This window comes from Leguminivora glycinivorella, chromosome 26 (assembly GCF_023078275.1).
Source record: "Leguminivora glycinivorella isolate SPB_JAAS2020 chromosome 26, LegGlyc_1.1, whole genome shotgun sequence".
NCBI lineage: Eukaryota > Metazoa > Arthropoda > Insecta > Lepidoptera > Tortricidae > Leguminivora > Leguminivora glycinivorella.
In genome coordinates this window covers 9,331,046-9,358,260 of record NC_062996.1, presented here as the reverse complement: position 1 = coordinate 9,358,260, position 27,215 = coordinate 9,331,046, and the positions used below count along the sequence as shown (strand labels likewise).

General features: G+C 37.5%; 2 protein-coding genes across 2 annotated transcripts in view; one reads left to right on the top strand and one right to left on the bottom strand.

Moving 5' to 3' along the window:
* LOC125240137 (serine/arginine-rich splicing factor SR45-like) overlaps positions 1 to 11,518 on the bottom strand; it is a 33,795-nt gene extending 22,277 nt beyond the window's left edge. The window contains exons 1-4 of the mRNA XM_048147984.1: positions 11,398 to 11,518; positions 11,188 to 11,290; positions 9,683 to 9,786; positions 9,114 to 9,234 (exon numbers count right to left, since the gene is read on the bottom strand). Of these exons, the coding sequence (XP_048003941.1) occupies positions 9,114 to 9,234; positions 9,683 to 9,786; positions 11,188 to 11,290; positions 11,398 to 11,518 (449 nt within the window). The remainder of the gene's footprint in view (positions 1 to 9,113; positions 9,235 to 9,682; positions 9,787 to 11,187; positions 11,291 to 11,397) is intronic.
* A 10,606-nt stretch (positions 11,519 to 22,124) lies between these two features.
* The window catches only part of LOC125239889 (protein phosphatase 1 regulatory subunit 3C), a 55,787-nt gene continuing 50,696 nt past the window's right edge, over positions 22,125 to 27,215 (top strand). Inside the window, exons 1-2 of the mRNA XM_048147654.1 lie at positions 22,125 to 22,145; positions 22,298 to 22,358. The gene's annotated coding sequence lies outside the window, so the exon portion shown is untranslated. The remainder of the gene's footprint in view (positions 22,146 to 22,297; positions 22,359 to 27,215) is intronic.

Sequence of the window (27,215 nt, the reverse complement as noted above, 5' to 3'; positions counted from 1 at the left end):
TCTATACCAAAATAATTCAAAAGAAACCCTTATGGCGAGACTCTGTCCGTCCGTCTGTGTGTTTTGAGAGAATAAGCACATTGGATTGGAAATAATTAACAAATTCTTGCCCTAAACAATTCTTTATTGTGGTTTGTTTTACATTTTTTATAAGGATGTACAATAGTACCATGGTATCAAGTAATGTTGCAAAGTGCATTATTTGCAATAAATATCATGTTTATCTTGTCAGATTGAACTTTACTAATTATTTACAAATACTAAAAATGCCATCGCACAAATCCAAATGCAGATACAATTTAAAAAAATGAATAAGTCGGATATTTTGAAAAGAACCGGGAGCACCGGGTCCTAAATTTTTGTCCCGGTTCTTTTGCTACCATAAAATTACCGGGATTTCCCGGGAAATCAAGAACCGGGAAATACCGGGAGCATGCCCTAATCGTAGTGCGGTATTTCTTGTCAGGTAGTTAATGTGTAGATTATAGTAATGAAATTCACCAGACAAACATCATCATCTCATCTACACAACACATCGCACCGTGTTTTTACCCCCTCCTATTATATATTATGTACTAGCGGACCATTTAAACATATGTTATCATACTAAGGTCATAAAATAATATCTGTGTATAATGTTAGTCTCCTAAACTTTTGGACTCTACAATCAATGGCTGTTTATGTCGTAAACTTAAAATTAATAGCAGCGTTTTACCTTACAATAAAACGCATATTAAGCGAAATACCTTATTTGAAGCCTATTTAATATATTGAGAGACAGCGATACTGCTTGTAGATGCGTAGCGGTTCACAGCAGGTACCTACAGCTGAACACCTGTAAACAACTTGCAACTCCAGTTTTACGATTCAGGTTTCCCCTTCCACCAGGCGACCCGTGCCGTAGGGACGGCAACGATGTTTCATCATTGGTTCTCAAAATATTAATTTAACCGAAGTTGCAATATACCACTTACCAAACGGTTGCATCATTTATGAATTCAAATGTGAAATGAAATAAAGACGTATCTTCGAAACTGAATAGTCTAAAAATGTTGTTTACTAGCAGCGAACAACAAATACCCTCAAATGGAAAAATAAATGTGCCTTGGTTTATTGCAACTGAGTGTTGTTGCCACAGGCGTAGTTAAAAATATAGGCTTCAAATAAGGTATTTCGCTTAATATGCGTTTTATTGTAAGGTAAAACGCTGCTATTAAGCTTCTGTACCGTTATTTGAAGCCTATTTAATATATTGAGACGTGTCTGTATTCGCCTGGTGGTCAAGAAACGCCAATGTGATTAATTGAATCGCCAATGGAAATAACAACTTCAAGTGCACTTCACACATCAGATACCTTGTGTACCTATATGGAGGAATGTGAATTGCAGCTGACAGCAGCTGCAGTGACTGAATTGATAAGTGCACAGTGACCTATTTTTCTATTGTAACTTATTATTCGTCGGTAAGGAAAGTTTGAAACATTTTTAAATTTTATGTATATACCTATTATGTATATACCCATAATGATATTAAAATAAATTATGAAAAACCTGTTACTTTTTTATTTCATCCCCCTAACAAGGTCAGGTCATGACTTATGTTTACGTTTATTTCATTATAATATTCAATTTAATACACTTAGTATGTTTTTAATGTTTTGACCCCGACTCTGCAATTGCCAGTAAGTAGGGTTATTGCAGTATCATTACTTTTAGGGTATAAGCGAAAAACTTAAGTTTTGGATTGTGTGTCAAATTCCTCGCAACTCGTTTATCTCTTTTCAGTATCATAGAATAATCGACATGACATAGGTACATTATATTGATATATTGATTTGCATGACATGATATTATTACATATGATATTATAGAAAACAGTTAAGGAACTGATCCATTCATTAATGCCTTATCCAAATAGTCACTATTTATTTCCGGCAATTACAGCATTACATAATAGACAGTGAATATTATAATTACTGCCTTATGGCTATGACATGGCAAAATTTGGTAGCGAAGAAAAATTTCGCTCAATCAGCTACAACTTTAAAAGTGTATAACACTAATGTGCGCAGCTATTGAAAACCTTAATACCCATGGTATGACTAATGTTCCGACAATCATGGTTCTTTCGTGATGTACTTAATTCGTTTTATGAAATCTAATTTTAGTAATTTTCCCGAGCATTCTAGTATGCCGGAAATATTCTTGGCCTCTTGGGTATAACCCATACTGAACCCATGTGTAACGTGGTTCCAATTTTATTAACGGAAATAATAATCTGGGCACGTTTGGTAAGTGCTAAAAAAATAATCTAATCATTCTAAAAAGTCTTATTATCATATATTGAGGATAAGCACACTTGTGAATTTTTCATCATTGAAAACTCCTAAGCATAAGATACTCTTTTGGTAAACGAATCTATCATCCAGGAAGGAAGTGTAAGTATATCAAGTAACAAGACTATTGAGGTTTTGTATAAGTATAACTTAGTCATTCGTTATACATTATGAGTACATTATGAGTATTAAGGTCATTGAATCCATGTATGAATACAGTCCTAAACAAAGTACCTCCTGTGCAGTTGGTAGTAGTGGTACTACAACAGTTCAACTTTTAATTGCCTTGGTTAACAGGCTACAACTTAACCTTAGACTTTTTGTCTGGAGAGTTCTCTCCCAGTTCCCTAATATTTTTTGTTAGTTATTTACCCAATATGTATGTACTTTCTGTTAAGCCAAGGATTGGCATAGGCTAACAACGCCTAGGCGGCTAGACGCACATGTGCGAAGCGTTTTATTTGTAATTTGTACACATGTTAAGCCAATGCTGATGATAGAATTTTTTTCGTATATAAATGCCTTTTTGTTTTGGGTAACCAGCTTATGAAAGCGCAAGATGTTACAATCAAATATTTTTCTCCTTAAGGATACGTATGTATGCGGGTAAGACCCGTGATTTTCGTTGGAAGCATAAAGATATATAACCATTCCATTATATGGCATGACGTAGCCTTCTGGTTTTGTAATGAAGAATATGATATTGAGGTTAAGGTACCTAGATCTGTAGTTCCGAGATCTGAGGTCCAAACAAAATTTTGAGACACTCATCAAACCCCATGGGTCATGGGCTTATTCGGCATAGCTTTAAAATTGTTTTGACGGTCCATCTTTATATGAGTATTAAAATCATTATGAAACCACATCAAGTACTTATCTTGCAAAATATTGTTACCAAAAACAATGATTAGGTATGAAAAATAGTTTTCCGAATACCCCATGAATGTGATATATTTATTAACCATAGAGGTTACTTTATTTAAAAAAAAACAGATTAAAAGCTGTAATATGACAGCGTTTTAAGTTTGTAGTTGGGTTTATTAACCCGTACATTTCATCACTTCTTACGTAGGTGTTCTTTTCCCCTGTTTTATTTTTAAAAACGTGTTATGGCGGTAATCTTAACCTAAAACTCATAATTTAAATACGTATTGTTTCATTCGGACTAAATAATGAGTAGACGAGTCACCCCGTGCTACTTTATGAGGATGTGAACACATTTTAATGTAATGGTTCTTTGTAACATTGGTTCAGGTCGTTCCTGGAGTCTCAAAATATGTAATAACATATCACAACTGCATTCTTACATAGCGAAAAACTATGCAAAAATGTTTGCTATTTCATCCACATAGCCAATTCCTTAAAATGTGTTCAGCCCACGTGGGCTTAACTGAACAAATTAATGACCTAAAACAGTCCAAAGCAATCTGATCTTTAGATTATTGGCCTCATATGGCGCCGGAGCGGCCAGCGGGCTAGATAACTATTTGATTAAAATAATAGAATAAATAACCCATTTAAGATGTTTGGGAAACGGTTAATATCCTGAACCAAAGAATACTGCGGCCTTGATATGCATCAACACTATCAACAGGTTTACTTAAATGATTAAACGACCTCAAATCCCACTTTAAAACCTAAATAAGTAGGCTGATAAAACCGTGGTTAATTTTGAATATTATCGTGTCAACTCACTCCGCGTCAGCGTGAGCTAGGTGTTTCAAACGTCGTTAACGACAAAGATAAAATATGTAGTAGATAACTATATAGTGGAAAAAGTTTCCACAAAAAAAGAAACCACGTTTATCAAGTCGCCAGCAATAACTGTGATAATCTTTTTAGTCTTCACCAGACTCATCATCATCCTCCTTGCGTTATCCCGGCATTGGCCCCGGCCTGTGAAGGCCTGGGGTCCGCTTTGACAAGTCTTCTCGAGACTATTTAATGATTACTGGGAAGTGATTCCGCAGTAGAAATATATAACCCCTGTCGAAATGACTTTGTAATTAACAAAGTAAGCACTTGGTACTAAGCTTAGGAGGCGTTATCATATTGTGTTGTTTCCTCCATCACACGTAAGTTTCAAAAACGCCTTGCGTAGGCCGACAAAAACCGCTTTAGAACCATGCTAATTGTATTATACCTATTATACCACATCTGCTTGATCTGCTTGTGACGCAGGATATGTAAACACGCGCCTTGCGAAGGCGGCAGGTTTTCAGCAGGCTAAATAAAATATTTAATCGCCTTGCGCAGGCAGAAAATTGAGTCACGAAAATTGCAAGCCTTGCGCAGACTGCAAAATTTTCAGCTGTCTTAATAATCATATTATTCACACACCTTGCGCAGGTGGGAAATATGAAAATGGGAAGATGCACGTCTTGCGCAGACGGCTGGTTTTTATCTAGATAAATAGTAATACTCATAAGCCTTAATAAGCGGGAAATTTATTATCGGTACCAAAATAAATAGACATTGGGGAATCTATTTTTCCAAAAACTGAGGAAGGCTTGTACTATGGTAGCAAGGCGACATATTACTCTTATTATAGACATATGTAAACTTAAATACATAATAACACAACCGTAACTCGGGAAAAAATGGACGTAGTAAAAGGAAAAAGATCCAATTCATATAAACATAATTATTTGAATATAATCTCAACGTAAAAAGGAAAAGCCATTCAAATAAAAGCCTATTTTCAGAGGATGGCTCTCTTTCGTTCAACTACGTCCCGCTATTTGTGTGCATCACACAAACATATTCCCATACTGGGATTCGAACCCAGAACCATAGGCTCTGCAGACAGGGTCACTGCCTACTGTGTTAGACTAGTGCTTTTACACCGTCTTAACACTTGATATTTTTTCCACTAATGCCTGCGTTCCACAGAATAATAATTATTATACTAGCCTTTAATATCCTTAAGCGGACTATACACAAAATAAAAACATACTGGTTGTAAATTTCTTCACACCTTGCGCAGGTAAGAAGTTTTTAGTAAGCTAGTGCTATGATGCACCCTTTTACTCTGCTTACGCAGCAGCCAAGTAATCAAATTAATCAAATACGCTCGCCTTGCGTTATTAAACGCTATTATTATAGTTAAGGATTAAAGAGTGACTCTCTCGTATGCGGATTTTCTCAATTATCTTTAACCGGAACTTATATTTGGTAATTAATACAACTCTCCACATACCTGAGTTTCACTTTGTAATCCTTTACTTCCACTGGCAAGCGGCTTAGATTTGATTAAGGCATAAGAACATTACCAACTACATTTTTCAGAGGTATCCCTGACGATACCGTACTGTGCATTTAAAATTGCCCATATTTATTTACGGAACATTTTTCGGATTACACAAACATGTTCCCCAAAGACGCCAATGATATAGGTTTGTTAGTTACCTTTCTTTAGAGCAGAAAGTCTATTTTAAGGCACACAGGGATCGGATATAAAAGCCAACATGATACTTAGAATCAATAAATATTTATTGACGCCCTTGCCAAGTCCGGCAGCTATAGGCTTTAACTTTCGACTTTTGATCTATTTCTGAATTCCGTTACAGAATATCGATCTATTTAAAGAGATTGTAAAGGAATTTTATCCCGCAGCACAGTACCTACCACAATGGGCACGCACGGAAATTATCAGGTCACAGCACAGGCTCATCTTCGGCCGCAAGGCAAAACAAACACTAATCGCGTCAATTACGACTTTAATTAGGACTGTTTTAGTCTCAAAGAGGACAAGGAGATCATTTTTCAATTTTTACTTTCTTGACCTGTTCCGTGCTTAAGACGAATCGATTCACTGAAAAAAATAACTGAAAAAGAAATAAAAAATCGCTTACTTACGCGACACGCCCAAAGTGAATCGATCAGGTGCTCAGCTTCTAATTTAATTTATAATAGTAAACGAACGGTAAAACCGTTTTCTAAAACGATATTTTTGATTAAACTTACAAAAAATTCCAAGAATTAAAGAATTCTAAGAATTTTTTGTAGTGAACCGAACGTTCCGACAAACAGAACGCCAATGATGAAACATCGTTGCCGTCCCTACGGCACGGGTCGCCTGGTGGAAGGGGAAACCTGAATCGTAAAACTGGAGTTGCAAGTTGTTTACAGGTGTTCAGCTGTAGGTACCTGCTGTGAACCGCTACGCATCTACAAGCAGTATCGCTGTCTCTCAATATATTAAATAGGCTTCAAATAACGGTACAGAAGCTTAATAAATTATTTTGATGGCGAACGTAAAAATACGATGCAATGTGAAAGAAGCAAAGCATAAAAATAAACAGACTGAAGGATTTATCATATCAACTCAAAGACAATTTATTACAGCTCCACAAGCATTTGGCATTTTCACAAGTTTATAACAGAAACAGCAGTCTTGTATGTCTCTTAAACAAAATGGAGACCTCACGTCTCCAACAGTCCAGCATTAGAGCAAAACTTGGATATGCTGCTCGAAAAACACAGTCAGATGACCATAAATTAAATATAACAAGATCATACCATCCCATACATTAAACGCGCTTACACTCCACCACACATAGGATGGCGTCACAAAAAATGCCTTGTTGCCACCGATTATTTGTAGATTGGCATTAAGTGTCAATTCCGAGCCGTAAATCTATGTCAAAGGTGACACTTAACGCCATCTACAAGTATAATCGAAAGCTACAAGACATTTTTTTTGTGGCGCCATCTATGTGTGGTGGAGTGTAAGCGCGGTCTTAGGCGGTCGCATTTTAATGTATGGGATGGTATGATCTTGTTATATTTAATCTATGGATAGACTGATTTTTCTTTGTCACTTTTTAACTCATCTGCGTAAAAGCATAGAGGAATAAGTAAAGGAAGATTTGTAACTCCATACATCCGTAAATGCAAATTATTTGTAGTGACATCTAGCTCATCCACGCGTCAATCACGCGTCAACTAGCGTAAGTTATCAGTACTGCTACTTATCAATAAATGTCGCGACGAACAAAAAATCTAATGCTCAACAATTTTTTGCTAATATTACAATAATATTAATCAGTACTCTGTTTTCAACTCCTTCTGCTTGTAAATCTTGTAATATAAGTTGTAAACATACATACAATTACGCCTGTTTCCCATAAAGGGGTAGGCAGAGCACATGAAACTGCTAAAGTTACAGTGCCACTCTTGGCAAATAAGGGGTTGAAAGAAAACGATACTGTGACATTGCAGTGACAGGTTGCCAGCCTCTCTCCTACGCCACAATTTAACCCATATCCCACAGTCGCCTTCTACGACACCCACAGGAAGAAAGGGGGTGGTGAAATTCTTAACCCGTCACCACACGGTACAGTTGTAAACTGTAAACATAAGTTGTAAACTGTTTTATTATTACATTTTGGCAACGCAGCACTGGTGGCACCTAGTGTCGAGTAGTGGTACTGATAATTTACGCTATTTGACGCATGATTGACGTGTGATTGTCGCTAGATGTCACTTCAGATAACTTGCATTTACTGATGTATTGAGTTACAACTCTTCCCTTACTTTTTCGTCTACGGTAAAGGTGTGAAACACAAAGACATGACATGCAAATCTCGCAAAAAAGTCATGCAATGGATTATTTTTCAGTACAGCGGGCCGATTTTTGAGTCTCACACGTTCGAATTCAGAAAATTGTCACTGAAAATAATAAGCAAGTCACCGTTTTCAACCGGTATTTTAGTGACAAAATCCCGTATGCGAGATTCAAAAATCGCCCCCCTAATGGTGCTTTTTTCACGCACTAGTGCGAGAAGTGTTTCATTTCTTGTCAAGTTGAAACTTCAGAGAGCCATCTGTACTGAAAAACGTATGATACACAAGCGAAAAGGAAATTCGTAACTCATGTAGATTTAAGGGGCTCCACACGTTTTTCATCGATTTTTGACAAGTTTAAGTTGAAACTCCTAAATTTGCACTACAGATAGAATTATAAGACCAACAACCATCGGTTCTTCAATTTTTTATCTTTATTCGTAAGAGCCTTATTAAAAAAAAATACAAACTTATTTTTTTATGAATTTTTTAAACATGCTCTAAAAAACACTTATCGAAATTAGATTTTAGTGAAGAGCATTACATACAGACATGTTTGGATTTACGTTTGACTTTTCTAAAAATCCAAGAGAGATTGTTGTTAAATGAATCAAAACAAAAGATATGACCAAAAAAGTAGTTTCTGACTCTAAATGCCAAATATCACAGAAACAATGAGCTGTGAAGTAATGAGATACTATTTTATTTAAAGACGAGTCAATGCTGTTAATATGATGGGCTTAAGATGGCTGACTGGGCACACGTGCCGCACGAGGCCTGGAACGTGTTGAAGGTGCATTGCACCGAACAACTATCATAATATCAATGGATTCAAATCGAAGGTCATTGGCGCAGAGAACGCCCTTAAGATACTCCCTTCGGTCGTGTTTTAATTTATCGCCACTCGTTTCAAACTTCCTCTTCTCCGCACTTGTATCATAACTATTCTTAATACAAAGATTTAAGCCTCCCCCACACATAAAGCGTTTTTATAGAGTAGCGTTAGCGGGGCGCAATGATAGTGGTGCGCCGGGGCGTTCCGCTCGCAATCCGCGCGCATTTCGTATTCCGCGCTCGTTAGTTCCCGCCGGCGTCTGCTCGGCGCAACGCCAGCGTTCGTCCGGCGCACCCCTATCGTTGCGCTCCGCTACCGCTCCGCCTACGCTATCAAAACGCGCATATGTGGCCGAGCTTTAATGAACACAGTACCTGTTAGGGTCTTTTTCTTCCACCTGCAGCAGCTTGCGATCCCAGCTGCCCGGGGAAGCCTGCCGTGCTCTCTTCATCACGTTATCTATCTCCTTGCGGCGACCGGCCGGGTTCGATGGATCTGGATAGCAAATAACAATAAGTACTTGAAGAACAAACAAAAACTTAATAAGTTTAAAGGTCAGGAAATAAAACTATGGAAACGCATTATATCAGGAGAGCTGGTGGGCAAGCGGTAAGACCATGCGACTTTCAATCCGGAGATCCCCGGCTCATGGCATTTGATATTTGCCAGTCGCTTTTCAGTGAAGGAAAACATCGTGAGGAAACCGGACTAATTCTAATAAGGTCTAGTTACCCTTCGGGTTGGAAGGTCAGATGGCAGTTGCTCTTGTAAAACTAGAAACTAGTGACTACGCCAAATCTTGGGATAAGTTGTCAAAGCAGACCCCAGGCAGGGATAACGCAAGGAGGATGATGAATAACCAATGTAAAATGTGCAGGTTCATACTATTATTTATACTACTCACATGTTTCCCTATAATTCTACAGTGGATTTTTACACTCACCGGTTATCCTGGAGTGCTGTGGATTCCGATCCATGTGCAGCCGGTTCTTGGAGGCGGCCTCCGCGGCGCGGGACACCGACCCGTTGCGCCGGGAGCTCGACATCCTGTTACACAGACAAGTGTTATAGCATTCTCTATGGGATTGGTAGTCTGCGGAAAGTTGTAGAAGGCATCAGTCTCCCATTGTCTCTCCGCAATGTGTTAACTTATTTAGTTATTAAATATCATTAAGAAGCGCTGGTAGCCTAGCGGTAAGTGCCTGAAACTTTCGTTCCGGAGGTCACGGGTTCGAACCCTGGCTCGCACCAATGAGTTTTCCGAAACTTATGTGCGAAATGTCATTTGATATTTGCCAGTCGCTTTTCGGTGAGGGAAGACGTCGTGTGGAAACCGGACTAATTCTAATAAGGTCTAGTTACCCTTCAGGTTCGAAGGTCAGATGGCAGTCGCTTTCGTAAAACTGCCTATGACAAATCTTGGGATTACTTGACAAAGCGGACCCCAGGCTCCCATGAGCCGTGGAAAATGCCGGGATAGGAGGATGATGAGTTATTAAATATTATATCAGGAGTGTGGGACAGTGCTTTGGCCATAGAATTATCAAAGCCAGGTCTAGCACAACTTGCCTCTCACCCGTTAGTCCATACTTGAAATCTATGCATGGACTCGCACGCGAAAACACATGTTGTGCTAAACCGCCTGATATTAGAGAAATTTACATTTAGTAGGTGTCACTTGTAAAATGAGAGAGAGGTGCATTACTTCGATTTGCTAGAAAGAGACCTTGACTTGATAAGAGTCATATTGGCGAAGAAGCATTAGTGAATTCTTTCTAATCTTAGACCACAGAAACGGACTAATAAACTGTGAGTAATAAGGCGTATAAACTACATAGAAGCAAGTTGGTGTAAAATTACTTATTTGCAGAGGTACTAAGTTCAATATTATTGCAGAATAAGCATTTTTAAATAAAATGATGAATTTGTTTTAACAATATTGGTATGCTCTTTTTCAATTTGTGAGTGGAAAAATTGTACTTTTTATTATATCGAGATATTTAGTGCATCAAAAGTAGATTCTTCAAAATAGAAACATGGATAAAAAAATAAGCATGGTGTTGATGATATGATATTAAAACTGAAAAAGACTAAATACTGATTTACTTCTCTAAATTATTATAAACATGTCGAAGGAAGTTGAAAATATGTAGGAATGAGTTAGCTATAAAGAAATAGAATTATGTTAGGCCATCTGTAATCAAATCTAAGGCCAAGGACAAAGCAACTTAACATAATACCAACAAAACAACACTCGTTATACAACAATCAATGTTTTTATCTGATGATCGAGACATTTATTACACCTGGGACACTTAGCCGACTTCCTATAAACATTTAAGCGTACAACATTTACTTATGATGCCCTAATTACGAAAAAATCTAAATATACTTTCACAAGATGGCCGCCCAATTATTGATCGTCTTCATAATGATTCAAGAGCTTACCTGGAGGATTCCGACCGAGGGTCGGGAGGAGCGAGGGCTCCAAACGCGCGCGACGCGAAGGGCGAAGCCCTGCCACGCGGCGGTCGCACGGCAGCCGGCGGCGCTGCAAGACAACCGACATACTTATCAAGCGGCGCGCGATGTAACGAACGCGAATGCCTCGCGAAAAAAGGCAACTACGCGGACCGAAAAAGCCCACGTGAGGCAAACATGCAGCCTCCGGGCGCTCGCGACGAGGCCTCACGGTATAGGCCGTACGCGATGCAGGATCACCTCCAGATTCCTTGGTTTGCTTCCTTTCCTTGTAGCCAAGCTGCTGAACATCAAACATAATAAATCCACCTTAATTAATCACAATACAAAGTTACGAACCAGTAGTAATAAAACACCAAAACTTTTCACAGAAGTTCAATGATATTCCTCGCTGCAATTCGCAAAATATTACGCGACAGCGACACACCTTTCTCCATCAGAGACGGCCATTTTGTTTTTGCGATGCGAATTGCCTATTTCATTGACCTTTCTCTCGTTACGTTTTGTTATGGTTCGAATAAAACAGTAATCAATTTTATTTATCTCAATTTTCCTTAATAGTAGCGTAATAAATGCAAAAATACATTTATTTATAAGTCTATATTTTGAGCTCTGTGATGGACTTTAAATAAGATATTATAACGAAAAGTGAAAAGTCTGATCAAACTATAATTTCAACTGATGATTTTATTTATAGCAGTAACAAAACGCAGCATAATTTTGGTGTTGCCAGCTCGAAAGAAAAAAATGTGCCAAATTATAATAAACTGTGCCAAACTGATCGAGTGTCGGAATCAGGGATCGGAACCCGTTCCCAAATACCATTTGATATCGTTCTTAAACCGTTACCTATAAATTTTGTTCAATGGGAACAAAATAATTTCGGTTACGGTTCTTATATCGTTCCCTAAACGAACGGTTCATTATAAATTTTGTTCAGTGGGAACAAAATAATTTCGGTTTCGGTTCTTATTTCGTTCCCTCAAAGAACAGTTCCTTACAGTAACGTTTAAATGAACGAACAGAATTTTAGCGTTCCTAAAACCAATATTATTTCGTTCCGAGCCGCGCGGGAGTAGGTATAGCGACTGTAGCGAGCGCCAGAGCCGAACGTTTTCGCCGACGCACGAGCCGCCTTTCGCTGTCTCTTTTTCACACGAAGTTCATGTATATTTCTGTTTCGGTTAGCCGGCCGGCCGCGGCCGGCAATGAAGGTGAAGGTAGGTTGTTTGTTTTGTTTACTTCATTTACTTGAGTTGCAACTTTCGGCGTATAAACAGCGAACGTGCAGTGATAGTGTATGCTTGATATTGAAACTATTAGGATAGGAAGAAACAGCATAGAATATACACCATGTATAAAGGGCGGCAAATTTTAAAATTGTAGGGCTCACCGGCCAATTGTCTTCATAAAACCTGTCTACTTAAAGTTTCACGTTAACGGAATCATTAAAGGATTAAGACGATACAGGAGGCAAGCACGAATTCAGATTTTTAGGTCTTTATCGCCGTCGCGTTGACGGGGGCGGAACCCACAGAGAGGCCCTGTATAGTAAAGTTGTGTGTGCGCGTGGCGCACGCACACAGACGCGTACGCCGGCGGCGCAAGTACTCGCGCTCGAGCCGACCGGCGCCCGCAATCGCTCTCTATAGTCTCTATCTATATTTTTCTAGTTTTGGACTTCTGATTTGCGTATAGTTTTGGACTCCGTGAAGTATACTCGTACTGATTTGAATAGAATGCAAATTTGTCATATTTTAGGTATTCTAAATATTATTCCTTACCTTATACATAATGTAATTATCTTAAAAGGAATCATGATACCGAAATAAAGTTATTCGGTATGTAAAAAACTAAAGCCTTTTCGATGTCAAAAAGAAAGTTTAAAATAATTTTGTGATAAAGTAAATATTTTCTGAAAGGATTGGGGTGGGACCTAGGGATTGCAATAATATAAAATCCGGATTTTCGGATTATTTTTAGGGCAAAATCCGAACTCCGGATTAAATCCGGATTTTTTTTAGTAACTAAAGCCTGACAAGTTTTTATTTGACCCTGGAAGAGTGTCGCTACAAATCGTTTTCATATGGCAATAATGTGCCGACGTCATGTATAATCGGGACAGCGAGTACTGGGTTTCGTTTCGCGTTAATATTTGTAGAAAATTAAAGCATGGTTTTAGAGAATGACAATTTAATAAGCTAGGTTTGAAGACTTGCTACTTCCACACAGCCTAAAATTCATGAAGCTTGTGCCTGTATCGAAGTCGTCGATGTTTATTTTCTTCTTACGTGGGACCTTGTTTTGTACTGGTGGCGATGATGAAACGGCCTCCTTTCTTCTTTAAATATTTTTCACGGCAGAGCTAAATACAGACACCATAAATAAGAACAAAAAATATATTAAGCTAAATCGAAACCAACTAATCATTGCATGAGAACATTATTAGGGTGCCCGCCCCCCTACACGTAAAGTGGGGAGAGATTTTTTTTTCATTTCAACCCTGACGTGTGATATACCTATTGTTGGATAGGTATTAAAAAATGAATAGGGGTTTACTACTAACATTTTTTGATATTGTTAATTTTTTCGGAAATAATCGCTCGGAAATGTATGGGACATTTCAGAGGTAAACTTTTGTATGGGCTTTGTCAGTCCCGGTATCTATCGTCCTTGATATTAGGCAAGTCAATGTGCACCTCTAACGACTCTTACGCAGTGGCCATTGAGGCCAATCAATTAAAGGTGAGGAAACAGTCTCAGCTGTTGCCATTAGATTTGGTGAAAATAACATTGATCGCGTTGGATATGGTAAGTATGGTTAAGAAACTAAAGCCTGACCAGAAATATAAATAACTATTGTCAGGCAGGAGTGCGCTGTTATTCTGATGTATGGAGTGACAGTTCAGTATAGTATGATGACTATGAAGAAAATAGTTTTAATGAAATTCCGCTACATGGCGCGTAGTCATATATTTCTGGTCATGCTTTACATGTGTATAAAATAAAACAAAACTTATGAATCTTATGATATAATCTTTCCAGTAATTGCCTATGGGAAAATAACATTGTAGTTACCACTGGTAACAACTTAGTGGTAACTCTGACTAGTGGAATAACCCTTATTTTATAACGATATTTCACTAACGAATGTACCAAAATATGATTGACTTTTACACTGAAGCTATAATTATGATAGAGTACACATAATCTTGATACACATTTAATAATATTTTTCTATTTTATTTTCGAGATCTTCTAAACAAGCCCGTAAATTCTCTTCGGGAACTTGTTCTAACTTTTTTCTTATAACGACTGCAACTATATTACGCTTGCATGAACAAGGGCACATCGCGTCCGGTTCCGGTTCACTATAAATGGATTGCATGGGTTGTGCTCTCTCAAGGACTGCATCTTGGTCCTTAAAAACATTTAAAAACATATCACTATTACAAATTCACACAGATTAAGTAACACACATATTTATACAAATTAGTGCAGATTATATTTTATACAGCTTTCTCACACTATAAGCACTTACATCCAACTCAAGGTCATCAGAATCGCTTGGATATGGGGTAGTTTTTTCTCTATATATATTTTTTTGAAGGCTAGATCTTCATCATCTATGTCAAAGCTTTTATCTGCAATAAAAATATCTTATTTATTTTGCATAATGTACTTACATTTCTAGAAAATTATTACAATAAGTTACAAGCTTTTGAGAATTGGGCCCTTGGTGTATCTACATGGAATACACAACTGTAGTTGGCGAGTGTATTAGTGTCTACACTGTCTACAGACGACCAAACCGACCAAGGTCCAACAAGTACGGGATTGTAAGAGCGGGAGAGCTACGTCAACCGGGGTGGCTTTAGGAAAATTTGGGGTTACTTTGATGGTATTTGAACGGCTTTAAAATTAACATCATTCATTATTTACTGAAACTGTTCATGTAATTAGTAGATAGATAATAGATCAATAAATATTCTTGTAAATCTACCATAGAAAATCGCGAATTTACTTACAGTATGACTTTAAAACTAAATTTTCAAAGTCACCCCTGCGTTTTAAAGCCACCCCGGTTGACCGTATAAGGCTTTCTCATTTTTTAGGGTTCCGTAGCCAACTAGGAACCCTTATAGTTTCACCATGTCTGTCTGTCCGTCCGTCCGTCCGTCCGTCCGTCCGTCCGTCCGTCCGCGGATAATCTCAGTAACCGTAAGCACTAGAAAGCTGAAATTTGGTATCAATATGTATATCAATCACGCCAACAAAGTGCAAAAATAAAAAATGGAAAAAAATGTTTTATTAGGGTACCCCCCCTACATGTAAAGTGGGGGCTGATTTTTTTTTTCATTTCAACCCCAACGTGTGATATATTGTTGGATAGGTATTTAAAAATGAATAAGGGTTTACTAAGATCGTTTTTTGATAATATTAATATCTTCGGAAATAATCGCTCCTAAAGGAAAAAAAAGTGCGTCCCCCCCCCTCTAACTTTTGAACCATATGTTTAAAAAATATGAAAAAAATCACAAAAGTAGAACTTTATAAAGACTTTCTAGGAAAATTATTTTGAACTTGATAGGTTCAGAAGTTTTTGAGATAAATACGAAAAACTACGGAACCCTACACTGAGCGTGGCCCGACACGCTCTTGGCCAATTTTTACAAATAACTGCGTCCCTAATTGACATATGTCGTTACGGTCGCCTGTAAGTACCTACTTTAGGAGTGACACCGAATAGGGCTTGTATTGTAATCCGGATATATCCGCTGATTTTGAAATTCGGATAATTTGCACGTTAAAATCCGGATAAAACGAATAATTCGAATATTGTGAATGACAGAAATACCATTGCAATTTTTAAGAAGCTCATTTGGAAAACAAATTTTAAAGTAAAATTAACACATTTACGATATTAAAGCGATTTATATCAAAAATTACTCCTTGAGTGGCACTACTACCTTATTTAATAATAGTCATACTAGTTATGAAAAGAAAGCTGCACTTTTGGATGGAAGCAAGTCGCTTTGCATGGTGATAGTAGACATCATAGTAAACGATTTTTTCCGAGGATATCGAAATTTCATCCCTTAAGAAGCCGAGCGTAGCGAGGTGTTTTATGAAAATGAAAAAAATTCTATCTTTTTATTGTATCGTCCGATTTTGACAAAACGTATCTCAAATGAAAGGTATTAATTTGTGTAATTAAAAAAAAAATACAAAGAAAAAAATTTAAAATAAAAGTAAGAAAAAAATAATATTTATATTTCCGTCTCGCACTGAATAACTTCAAAGAATGACAGACAAAATGTACAATGTCGATATACAAGTTTTTTTTTAATCGAAGACAGATAAATTTTTAGTTGAAAACTGAAGACCGCATCGAAATCAGATCAGCATTTTTTAAGATACAAGTTGCCAAAGTTGGGAAAGATCGCTTTATATGGCCACTTTGAAATTCCTTTGCCAGAAAGTCAGAAATAATATGTTTTTCGGAGACAGAAAAATACATAGTAACAGTACACATCAAAATAAAATTAAAAATTCCGAGGATATTATAATTTCATCCCTTAGAACGACGAGCGTAGCGAGGTCGGTTACGAAAACCGAAAAAAAATCTCATTTTTTTGTACGTCGTCCGATTTTGACAAAACATGTTTCATTTGAAAGGTATTACTTTATGTAACTTAAAAAAAATATTGAAAAAAATTGGAAAAAAAATGTAAGATTTAAAAAAAAAACCTTAATTTTCGTATCACACTGAATAACCGCAAAAAACGGTAGACACGGTGTATAATTTCGATATATGATTTTTTTAAATTAAAGACAAATAAATGTATGATTATAAACTAAAAACCGAATCGAAATCGAATCAGTAGTTTTTAAGATGCAATTTGTCAAAGTTGGCTTAGTTTGTTTATATGGTCGCTTATAAATTCCTTAGCCAGAAAGTCAGAAACATTATATTTTTCTCACAGTTAAAAGTATGCATAGGTAATAGACATCATAATAAACAATTTTTTACGAGGATATAAAAAATTCATCCCTTGGAAAGCCGAGCGTAGCGATGTCTGTTACGAAAAACAAAAAAAAGGCAGTTTTTTTTATTGGATCGTCTTTGTAAGGGTTTCTAAGGAATGAAATTTTTATATCCTTGTAAAAAAATGTTTATAATGATGTCTATTACCTATGCATACTTTTAACTGTAAGAAAAATATAATGTTTCTGACTTTCTGGCTAAGGAATTTATATTATAACTATTATAAGCGACCATATAAACAAACTAAGCCAACTTTGACAACTTGCATCTTAAAAACTACTGATTCGATTTCGATTCGGTTTTTAGTTTATAATCATGCATTTATTTGTCTTTAATTTAAAAAAATCATATATCGAAATTATACACCGTGTCTACCGTTTTTTGCGGTTATTCAGTGTGATACGAAAATTAAGGTTTTTTTTTTTAAATCTTACATTTTTTTCCAATTTTTTCAATATTTTTTTTAAGTTACATAAAGTAATACCTTTCAAATGAAACATGTTTTGTCAAAATCGGACGACGTACAAAAAAATGAGATTTTTTTTTCGGTTTTCGTAACCGACCTCGCTACGCTCGTCGTTCTAAGGGATGAAATTATAATATCCTCGGAATTTTTAATTTTAGTTTGATGTGTACTGTTACTATGTATTTTTCTGTGTCAGAAAAACATGTTATTTCTGACTTTCTGGCAAAGGAATTTCAAAGTGGCCATATAAAGCGATCTTTCCCAACTTTGGCAACTTGTATCTTAAAAAATGCTGATCTGATTTCGATGCGGTCTTCAGTTTTCAACTAAAAATTTATCTGTCTTCGATTAAAAAAAACTTGTATATCGACATTGTACATTTTGTCTGTCATTCTTTGAAGTTATTCAGTGCGAGACGGAAATTTACTTTTTTTTTTTTTTCTTACTTTTCTTTTAAATTTTTTTTTCTTTGTATTTTTTTTAAATTACACAAATTAATACCTTTCATTTGAGATACGTTTTGTCAAAATCGGACGATACAATAAAAAGATAGAATTTTTTTCATTTTCATAAAACACCTCGCTACGCTCGGCTTCCTAAGAGATGAAATTTCGATATCCTCGGAAAAAATCGTTTACTATAATGTCTACTATCACCATGCAAAGCGGCTTGCTTCCATCCAAAAGTGCAGCTTTTGGCCAAAAATTCTCCATAACAAGTATGACTATAAGTAAATAAATAATAAACAAAAATATTGGGGGACATCTTACATAGATCAACCTAGCCCCAAACTAAGCAAAGCTTGTACTATGGGTGCTAGGCGACGATACGAATACATACTTATATAGATAAATACATACTTATATACACAGAAAACATCCAAGACTCAGGAACAAATATCTATGCTCATCACACAAATAAATGCCCTTACCGGGATTCGAATCCGCCGGGACCGCGGCTTAGCAGGCAGGGTTTTTTTCATGAATATTTGTGGATAATCTCATGTAAATGTATATCAATTTAACTCAATCAATCAAGTGACACTGAGTACCGTATCAAACGCTGCACTTTTATTATTGTTAGCATCCGAATACATTATAAATAAATAAATAAATTGCAAACAGAACTAAAACTGTTCAAATTTTCTGACAAAAAGAAGTCTTCTATGTATCCCGCGGCGGAAGACCTGTTTAGTATTGAACTGCAGAACAAGATGAAGTAGTTAAGCAGATACGCTTTTACATTTTATCCTTTCAAAATAGGTTGCAAGTGTTGCAACACCAAAACTTTTTCGCTGTATACGTAACGTAAGGCCCTCTGGCTAAGAACGTCTACCCGAGAGTCCCAAGTGTAACTGGAATGGAGTCACGAAGTCATCAAAGATAAGAGGTGAAAATTATTAGAGAGAAAGATCATTCAGCCTTGTTATTTAACAAAGCTAAATGGTGTTTGTAATATGTCATAGTTCTTTTTGCATTTGAATAAATCGGCAATGAAAACCTCGTAAATGCAATCTGATATTTAAACAAGGAGTAGGTAGGTAATACCTTTTTTAGGTAATATTCGATCTAAACGATCACAACATGACGTTTTGCCTCATATGGCAATCAGATTATGTCTCTAGCATTAAAATTCATTAATATCAAATATTAGTCAAAATTACATAAAAATAAAATCATATATCTTATGGGCAACTGAAGTCATTTCATAAAAACCGGCCAAGAGCGTGTCGGGCCACGCTCAGTGTAGGGTTCCGTAGTTTTCCGTATTTTTCTCAAAAACTACTGAACCTATCAAGTTCAAAACAATTTTCCTAGAAAGTCTTTATAAAGTTCTACTTTTGTGATTTTTTTCATATTTTTTAAATATATGGTTCAAAAGTTAGAGGGGGGGGGGGGGGACGCACTTTTTTTCCTTTAAGAGCGATTATTTCCGAAAATATTAATATTATCAAAAAACGATCTAAGTAAACCCTTATTCATTTTTAAATACCTATCCAACGATGTATCACACGTTGGGGTTGGAATGAAAAAAAAATCTGCCCCCACTTTACATGTAGGGGTGGTACCCTAATAAAACATTTTTTTCCATTTTTTATTTTTGCACTTTGTTGGCGTGATTGATATACATATTGCTACCAAATTTCAGCTTTCTAGTGCTTACGGTTACTGAGATTATCCGCGGACGGACGGACGGACGGACGGACGGACGGACGGACGGACGGACGGACGGACAGACGGACGGACGGACGGACGGACAAACAGACATGGCGAAGCTATAAGGGTTCCTAGTTGACTACGGAACCCTAAAAAAGGCAAGAATGAAATAACTAAGTAACCTAACCTAACATTAAGGTTACGAACAACAGCTCAAGCCTGATTGTAAAATAACAATTTCCTACGACGTGTTTTTCGTATCGTAGTACATAATTATGTTACTAATTATGAGATTTATTAAATAAAATAAAAAATATTCGAAATATCCATTTTATCCGAATATCCGGATTTTCAAATATCGAGTCGAATCATCCGGATTTCGAATTGGACGGATAATTGCAAGCCCTAACACCGGACCACCGGGCAGAGTTTCAGTATTTAGGTTTATGAAGGTTTAGTATAGGTAAGTACTTACTCAGTGGCTCATTCTGTGCATCGATCAAGTCATAAATATCATCATTAGTGCCCCTTTCACTCGCAGCAGTATAAGAACATTGGATGAATTGGGATGCTTCGAGTTCTGGGACACGGGAGTGTTGAATACTAAAAACAATTTATTTTTGTGACTAATTGCACATTTCACATCTTTCATTGTGACGTTTTTAGACTAAGGGCCCGTTGCATCAACCACATTTGACACACACATCATCGTCACGCAGCAGACGCCTATGGAACTGTCCATACAATAAAATTTAACGAATGCTTTAACGGTGACAGACGGTTTGGTGCAACTGACCCTAAAGGTCCATTGTTGATAGTAGCTGATGTAATTTCTATGGTAATTGACTATCTACAGTACCAACGACACAATTAATGGGAAAGTAGTGTATATTGTACACACGCACACGCACACGCACACGCACACGCACACGCACACGCACACGCACACGCACACGCACACGCACACGCACACGCACACGCACCCACACGCACACACACACACACACACACACACACACACACACACACACACAGATGACCTGAGATGACCGTACCAAGGTCAAATAAGGACGCTCGCTCTTGCTAATAGCGGCGTCCCGTCCTTATTTGACCTTGGACTGTACGATTGCCTGTAAATAAATACTTAAGCGTCGTGACATTACTTAAATTTTAAAATCGGTAAAATTGAAAGCACTAAGTTAAAAGAAAAAACTTACTTCATTGTGGTTGTGGTGCAGAATGTTTTCGACGTATTTGTTTCGTTCGACGCCACGTTTACTCACCGCTAGTCTCAAATCAAACTAAAGTTACTAAAGTGATGGCCGTGGCCGACACCGCTTGCACTGTTCGTTCAAATTCTTGGAAATAGAAAAACCGAAATAATTTCGTTCCTGCGAACTGTTCTTTAAAGAACGTATCATTTAATTCCGTTCCCGCGAACTGTTCTTTAAAGAACGTATCATTTAATTCTGTTCTTCGGAACAGTTCTCACTCATAAACGTTCGTTCACTGAACGAAAAAGAATACCGGTTAATGGAACCAGAAACGCTAAAGTAAAGTTCTCGGGTCAACGTACGGAACCGTTCCGAAAAAAATACCGGTATCCGATCCCTGGTCGGAATACTACCAATGACATTATAAATGAAGGCTAAGGAAAACGCCCGTCATTTTGAAAACAACCAAAATTCAAGACCCATTAATAAGTCTTAACAGGTGTGGTAGACGGTCAAGCAAATCTAAGCAGCGAAAAATGTAGTGGCGAAGGTTTATCGTCCATTTTTTTAGTAACAAGATTTTCTTTAGCGTCTACATTTGTTAGTTTTCCGACCCTTGACCAATGTCATCTTTTGGCATTTTGCGTTTACATTGCTAGTTTACAAAGCGTGAATTTCAGCATACTGTTGTAAGTTGGCAGCCCTACAGGCAATAGTTGCCAGCACATAATAATAAATTATTTTCAGTTTTCAGGACTTCCTTTGAATCTGAAAAATGCCTGAAACCCAAACCTGGGTGTTGTATAAATTTTATCTCAGATGAAACTCTTCATTTTCAATAGGAATGGATGAAAAATAAACACATTTTCTTATTATTTTCTTTATATAATTATTTTGTTAGGTATAGCCATGAAGACTACCTCTTTTCGGATCAGCCTGACTGAGCCTGATAATGTGTCAATGTCGTCTGAAAAAAAAACAGTATCAACTTTGTGTAGGTGGGGGATAGGTGGGGGTTTGCTTCGGAGGCATATTTTTCGGTTAGTATAACTAATTAACTATTTAAATTCTTACTGATAAACTATCAAGTGATACATGTGATCCCGAAAAAGTCAGGAGATAGAGTCGACGTCAAAATATTTTTTTCTAATAACACGATACCTATCTAAATGTATTATTATTTTGCTGTTAGGTATCAGAGGAAAAACTAGCCTTCTGTACACCAAGAAAACCAGCATCTATACTGCCACAAGGTAGGTATAAGATTAATTTATATATTTTATGATCTATCTATAAGTTTTATAACATATATTTTAGGTAGGATTTTAGCTTTATCTCATCTTCATTCATTAGGTATAAGGTGCATTAGGGTAATTCCGAAAGTCACGCGTCTAACCATTATTTCCGTCATATGATATCTAAGATTCCCCTTTCGAAATTAGCCGAGCACTTCTGTGATTCGGAATTACCCTAATGCACCTTAATTAACGACCGGTCTGGCCTAGCGGGTAGTGACCCTGCCTGCTAAGCCGCGGTCCCTTGTTTGAATCCCGGTAAGGGCATATATTTGTGTGATGAACACAGATATTTGTTCCTGAGTCATGGATGTTTTCTATGTATATAAGTATTTTGTATAATATTAAATATATCGTTGTCTGAGTACCCACAATACAAGCCTTCTTGAGCTTACCGTGGGGCTCATATCAGTCAATCTGTGTAAACAATGTACTATAATATTTATTTAATATTATATTTATTTATTTAAATAAAGAATTTAGCTATATAGGTCCAAATGCTGGGCACAGGCCTCCTCGCATGCTTGAGAGGGCTCGGGCTGTATTTCCCATTCAATCCATTCATACATTATTAAATATCACTAAAATTCATTTTACCCTCCCTAGCTCGGAAACACGTGTTTTGTCATTTAATACCAGCGGGTAAAAACGCATTTTATCCACTAGTGGGTAAAGTAATTTGACCTTGAATAAAGTCAAACTGCTTTAAAATTGGTAAAAGTAGGAGAATCTAGTAATAAAGATGATTTACCACCTGTGGAACTACTGGAAGCAGTGATAAACGCATTTTTTGCGTTGTAGTTTCCTCGCTATAGTAAGGGGAAAAGTTTTGTGTTACACTCGGGTGCAAATGTATTTTACTTCTCGTGTGTTAAAAGACTCGCAAGTTCAGGATTCTATTCTCGAACCACTCGCTTCGCTCGTGGTTCAACTATAGAATCCTTTCACTTGCTCCTTTTTCAATTCCACACTCGGCGTTAAAATACAACTTTGCCCCCTTGTATAACAAATAACTATTTCATCAATACCATATTGTTTTGCGTGTTTTTATTTAAGAATGCCTATCTTAATTACTTTCCCGATAGCAGTACGGACGGTTCTTTGTTCTATTGAGGTTAATGAGAATTTAATGTACACTGAAAGCACAGTATAATAAAGAGTACTATGGTACAGGGCCACTATCTGCTCCCTGCTGAAAGTGCCGCCCTGTGACTGTAAGGGATCGTCCACACTCAAGATACGCATGTCCGCCGACGCGCGGACGTCAGCGCCACGCCGCCTGAATGTATCTTAAAAATTCTCCTCAGTACATTTTGTATAGGAAGGACGCGCAAGGGACGTTGCTTGGCGCCGCCTCGCGCGCCAAGCGGCGCGTCTTACGTCTTTCCAGTGGATGGTCCCTTAAGGTAACCGAGAGCGGGTGCTCACAGTTACCGCCTGTCAAGAACGCGACCAGTCGACCATAGCTCACTCATACTAAGCATGGTACGCGTTTGCCTACACGAGCTTAGACTGTGTGCGTAATTATGAACGCGGTTCTTTCATATATTTGATCGCCAGTGTCCGAGGTGTGCCAAAGATTACAGATGTCGCTACTGTAATCTACGATTACAAACGCTGTGCGGTTTATTGCCTTAGTGCGTTTTCACATTATCCGATCCGATATTGGATGTAGGACCGACATCCCATAATTTAAGCCGCCATCTTTGATTTTTTACTATTGAAATCCTCCTGTGAAAACGTTACTCGCTACGCTCGCGGTTCAATGTTGGAATCTTTCGCTTGCTCGGGTTCGGGTATCAATATTGGCACGTGCAGTTTTTAAGCAACTTTGCCCCCTTGTAAAATAAATAACTATTTATACCCTGTGTTCAACCCTTTAATTGCCAGGAGTGGCACTTTAGCTTGAGTAGTTTAATGTGCTCTGCCTACCCCGTTTAGGAATATAGGCGTGACTGGCGTGAGTTTATGTATGCAAATCTTTACTTGACCATAGATTAAATATAAGAAGATCATACCATCCCATACATTAAAATGCGACCGCTTATGCCTTAAGCTAGGAACACACTACGCGGACGTCCGTCGTGAATCGACCGCGGACGGGAATCTGGACAATGAAATTACACATAAAGCTAGGAACATACTACGCGGACGTCCGTCGTAAAACGACCGCGACCGCGACCTATCAGTGTGCACGGAACAAAACATCCAGAGAGCCAGATTTCGATCGGACGTCCGTGCGCTCAAGGCCACGTCCGCGTCCGTCGACCGATAGTTTGCACGGTTATGTGTCTTTCCATTGTCCAGATTCCCGTCCGCGGTCGATTTACGACGGACGTCCGCGTAGTGTGTTCCTAGCTTAACCGTGCAAACTATCGGTCGACGGACGCGGACGTGGCCTTGAGCGCACGGACGTCCGATCGAAATCTGGCTCGCTGGATGTTTTGTTCCGTGCACACTGATCGGTCGCGGTCGATTTACGACGGACGTCCGCGTAGTATGTTCCCAGCTTCATTGCCACAAAAAAATGTGTAGTGTGTGTACTACACATTTGCCATCTTGTAGATTGGCGTTAAGTGTCACTTTCGAGCCATAAATCTATGTCAAAAGTGACACTTAACGCCATCTACAAGTATAATCGAAAGCTACAAGACATTTTTTTTGTGGCGCCATCTATGTGTGGTGGAGTGTAAGCGCGTTCGTAGGCGGTCGCATTTTAATGTATGGGATGGTATGATCTTCTTATATTTAATTTATGACTTGACGTAAATAATGAAAGTACTTAGACTTATCAAGTTAGCAACAATGAATTCAATTCAAACTTCTCCGATAAGGACGCCTCTTAAAAATAATTACTTAAGTATTTTAATTAAATTGAAAGAATAACAATAACAAAATACTGTCAATAAGTTCATTGACCGATAACATTGTTTTTATTTTTATAAAATAGTTCAATTTATTCATTATTTGTGTTATAGTCGCATGTACAAATGAACAGAAATATCGTAACTCATCATGGTATTAAGCCCCCGGAGGTTTCAATGTTGAACCGCGAGCGTAGCGAGGGTTTCAAGGCACGAAGGTTAAACAAACTTTGCCGCCGAGTGAAACACAACATTTTTCACCACACCAACACAACAAAATACTGACTATAATATTGATTGTATATGAACATGAAACTAAATCAAATCTATCAATTTATTCAATATTTGAGCATTTCTTTTTTTCGCCATTCTTTTATTTTGATTTTTTTAGGGAATTTTAGGTCAATTATACTCAGAATCACGAGTATTTTCAATCTCACTGGGAGACAAAAAGTGTCCCAGAATTTCCATACATTTTTGTTACTTTCCCCTTTTGTTACCCCACACAACATGTACGGAAAATGGTAACAAAATAAGAAAAGAAGAAATCGTATGGGACATTTTTTTTAACTACTAGGATTGAAAAAGCTAGTGATTCTGAGTAGAAATAGCATATTTTTTTTTTCAAAATTATCACATTCATAAAAGTGGCGAAAAAAAAAGAAATGCTCATTTATGATTTATGATTCAAAATGATCATTTATAGGTAAATTCTACCAACCAGCTCAAGATATCATGTTAAAATTTGTATGAAATTACTTTGCACTCATATGGATAACATGCAATTTTGAATTATCTGTTTTCGAATAGCAAAGTAAGTCTTTTGGTGTTTGGTGCACGACGGGGTGTTATAAGTTTGACGTGTCTATTTGTCTGTCTGTCTGTCTGTCTGTCTGTGTGTGTGTCTGTCTGTGGCATTGTAGCTCCCGAACGGATGAACCGATTTAGATTTAGTTTTTTTTGTTTCCAAGCTGAGTTAGTCGGAAGTGTTCTTAGCCATGTTTCATGAAAATCGGTCCACTATCGGGGGTTTTTTCAAAATTTTAATTTTGTGGTTAGGTTATGGTGGTTTTGTGAAGCACTGGTGGCTTAGCGGTAAGAGCGTGCGACTTTCAATCCGGAGGTCGCGGGTTCGAACCCCGGCTCGTACCAATTAGTTTTTCGGAACTTATGTGCGAAATGTCATTTGATATTTGCCAGTCGCTTTTCGGTGAAGGAAAACATCGTGAGGAAACCGGACTAATTCCAATAGGGCCTAGTAACCCTTCGGATTGGAAGGTCAGATGGCAGTCGCTTTCGTAAAACTAGTGCCTACGCCAAATATTGGGATTAGTTGTCAAAGCGGACCCCAGGCTCCCATGAGCCGTCGCAAATGCCGGGACAACGCAAGGAGGATGATGTTATGGTGGTTTTGGAGCACCAGTTGGTGTGGTGAAAAAAGATTTTCATGTTTCATGTTGGACCCTCTCATCTTCGTTGCTTGGTAAACAGTAAAAAAAAGCGTCACGCTTTTACCGCGTGATTTACAGAATCGCCTCTCGTGTTTGCAAAAACATGTTTTTAATTAGGTAGAATTCCACTAATACAAATTTTATATCTGAGTTTATGACAGACGTGAATAGCTTTAAGACGATACGGTATGGGTCCAATTCTCCATACAAACGCTCTCGACTATTTCCTCCCTGGTTTTTGAAGATAGAGCAATAATTTTTTCAACACAGACTGTTAATATTTTTATCTGTGTGCCCTCCTCAATCATAAGCATACCTAAAGTAGATATTTTTCTGACACGAACGACAAGTTGTTAGTGCTTGACAAAATAAAAATATCGACAAACTTTTTATAGATAATAGTTATTTGTTATACAAGGGTGCAAAGTTGTATTTTAACGCCGAGTGTGGAATTGAAAAACGAGCAAGTGAAAGGATTCTATAGTTGAACCACGAGCGAA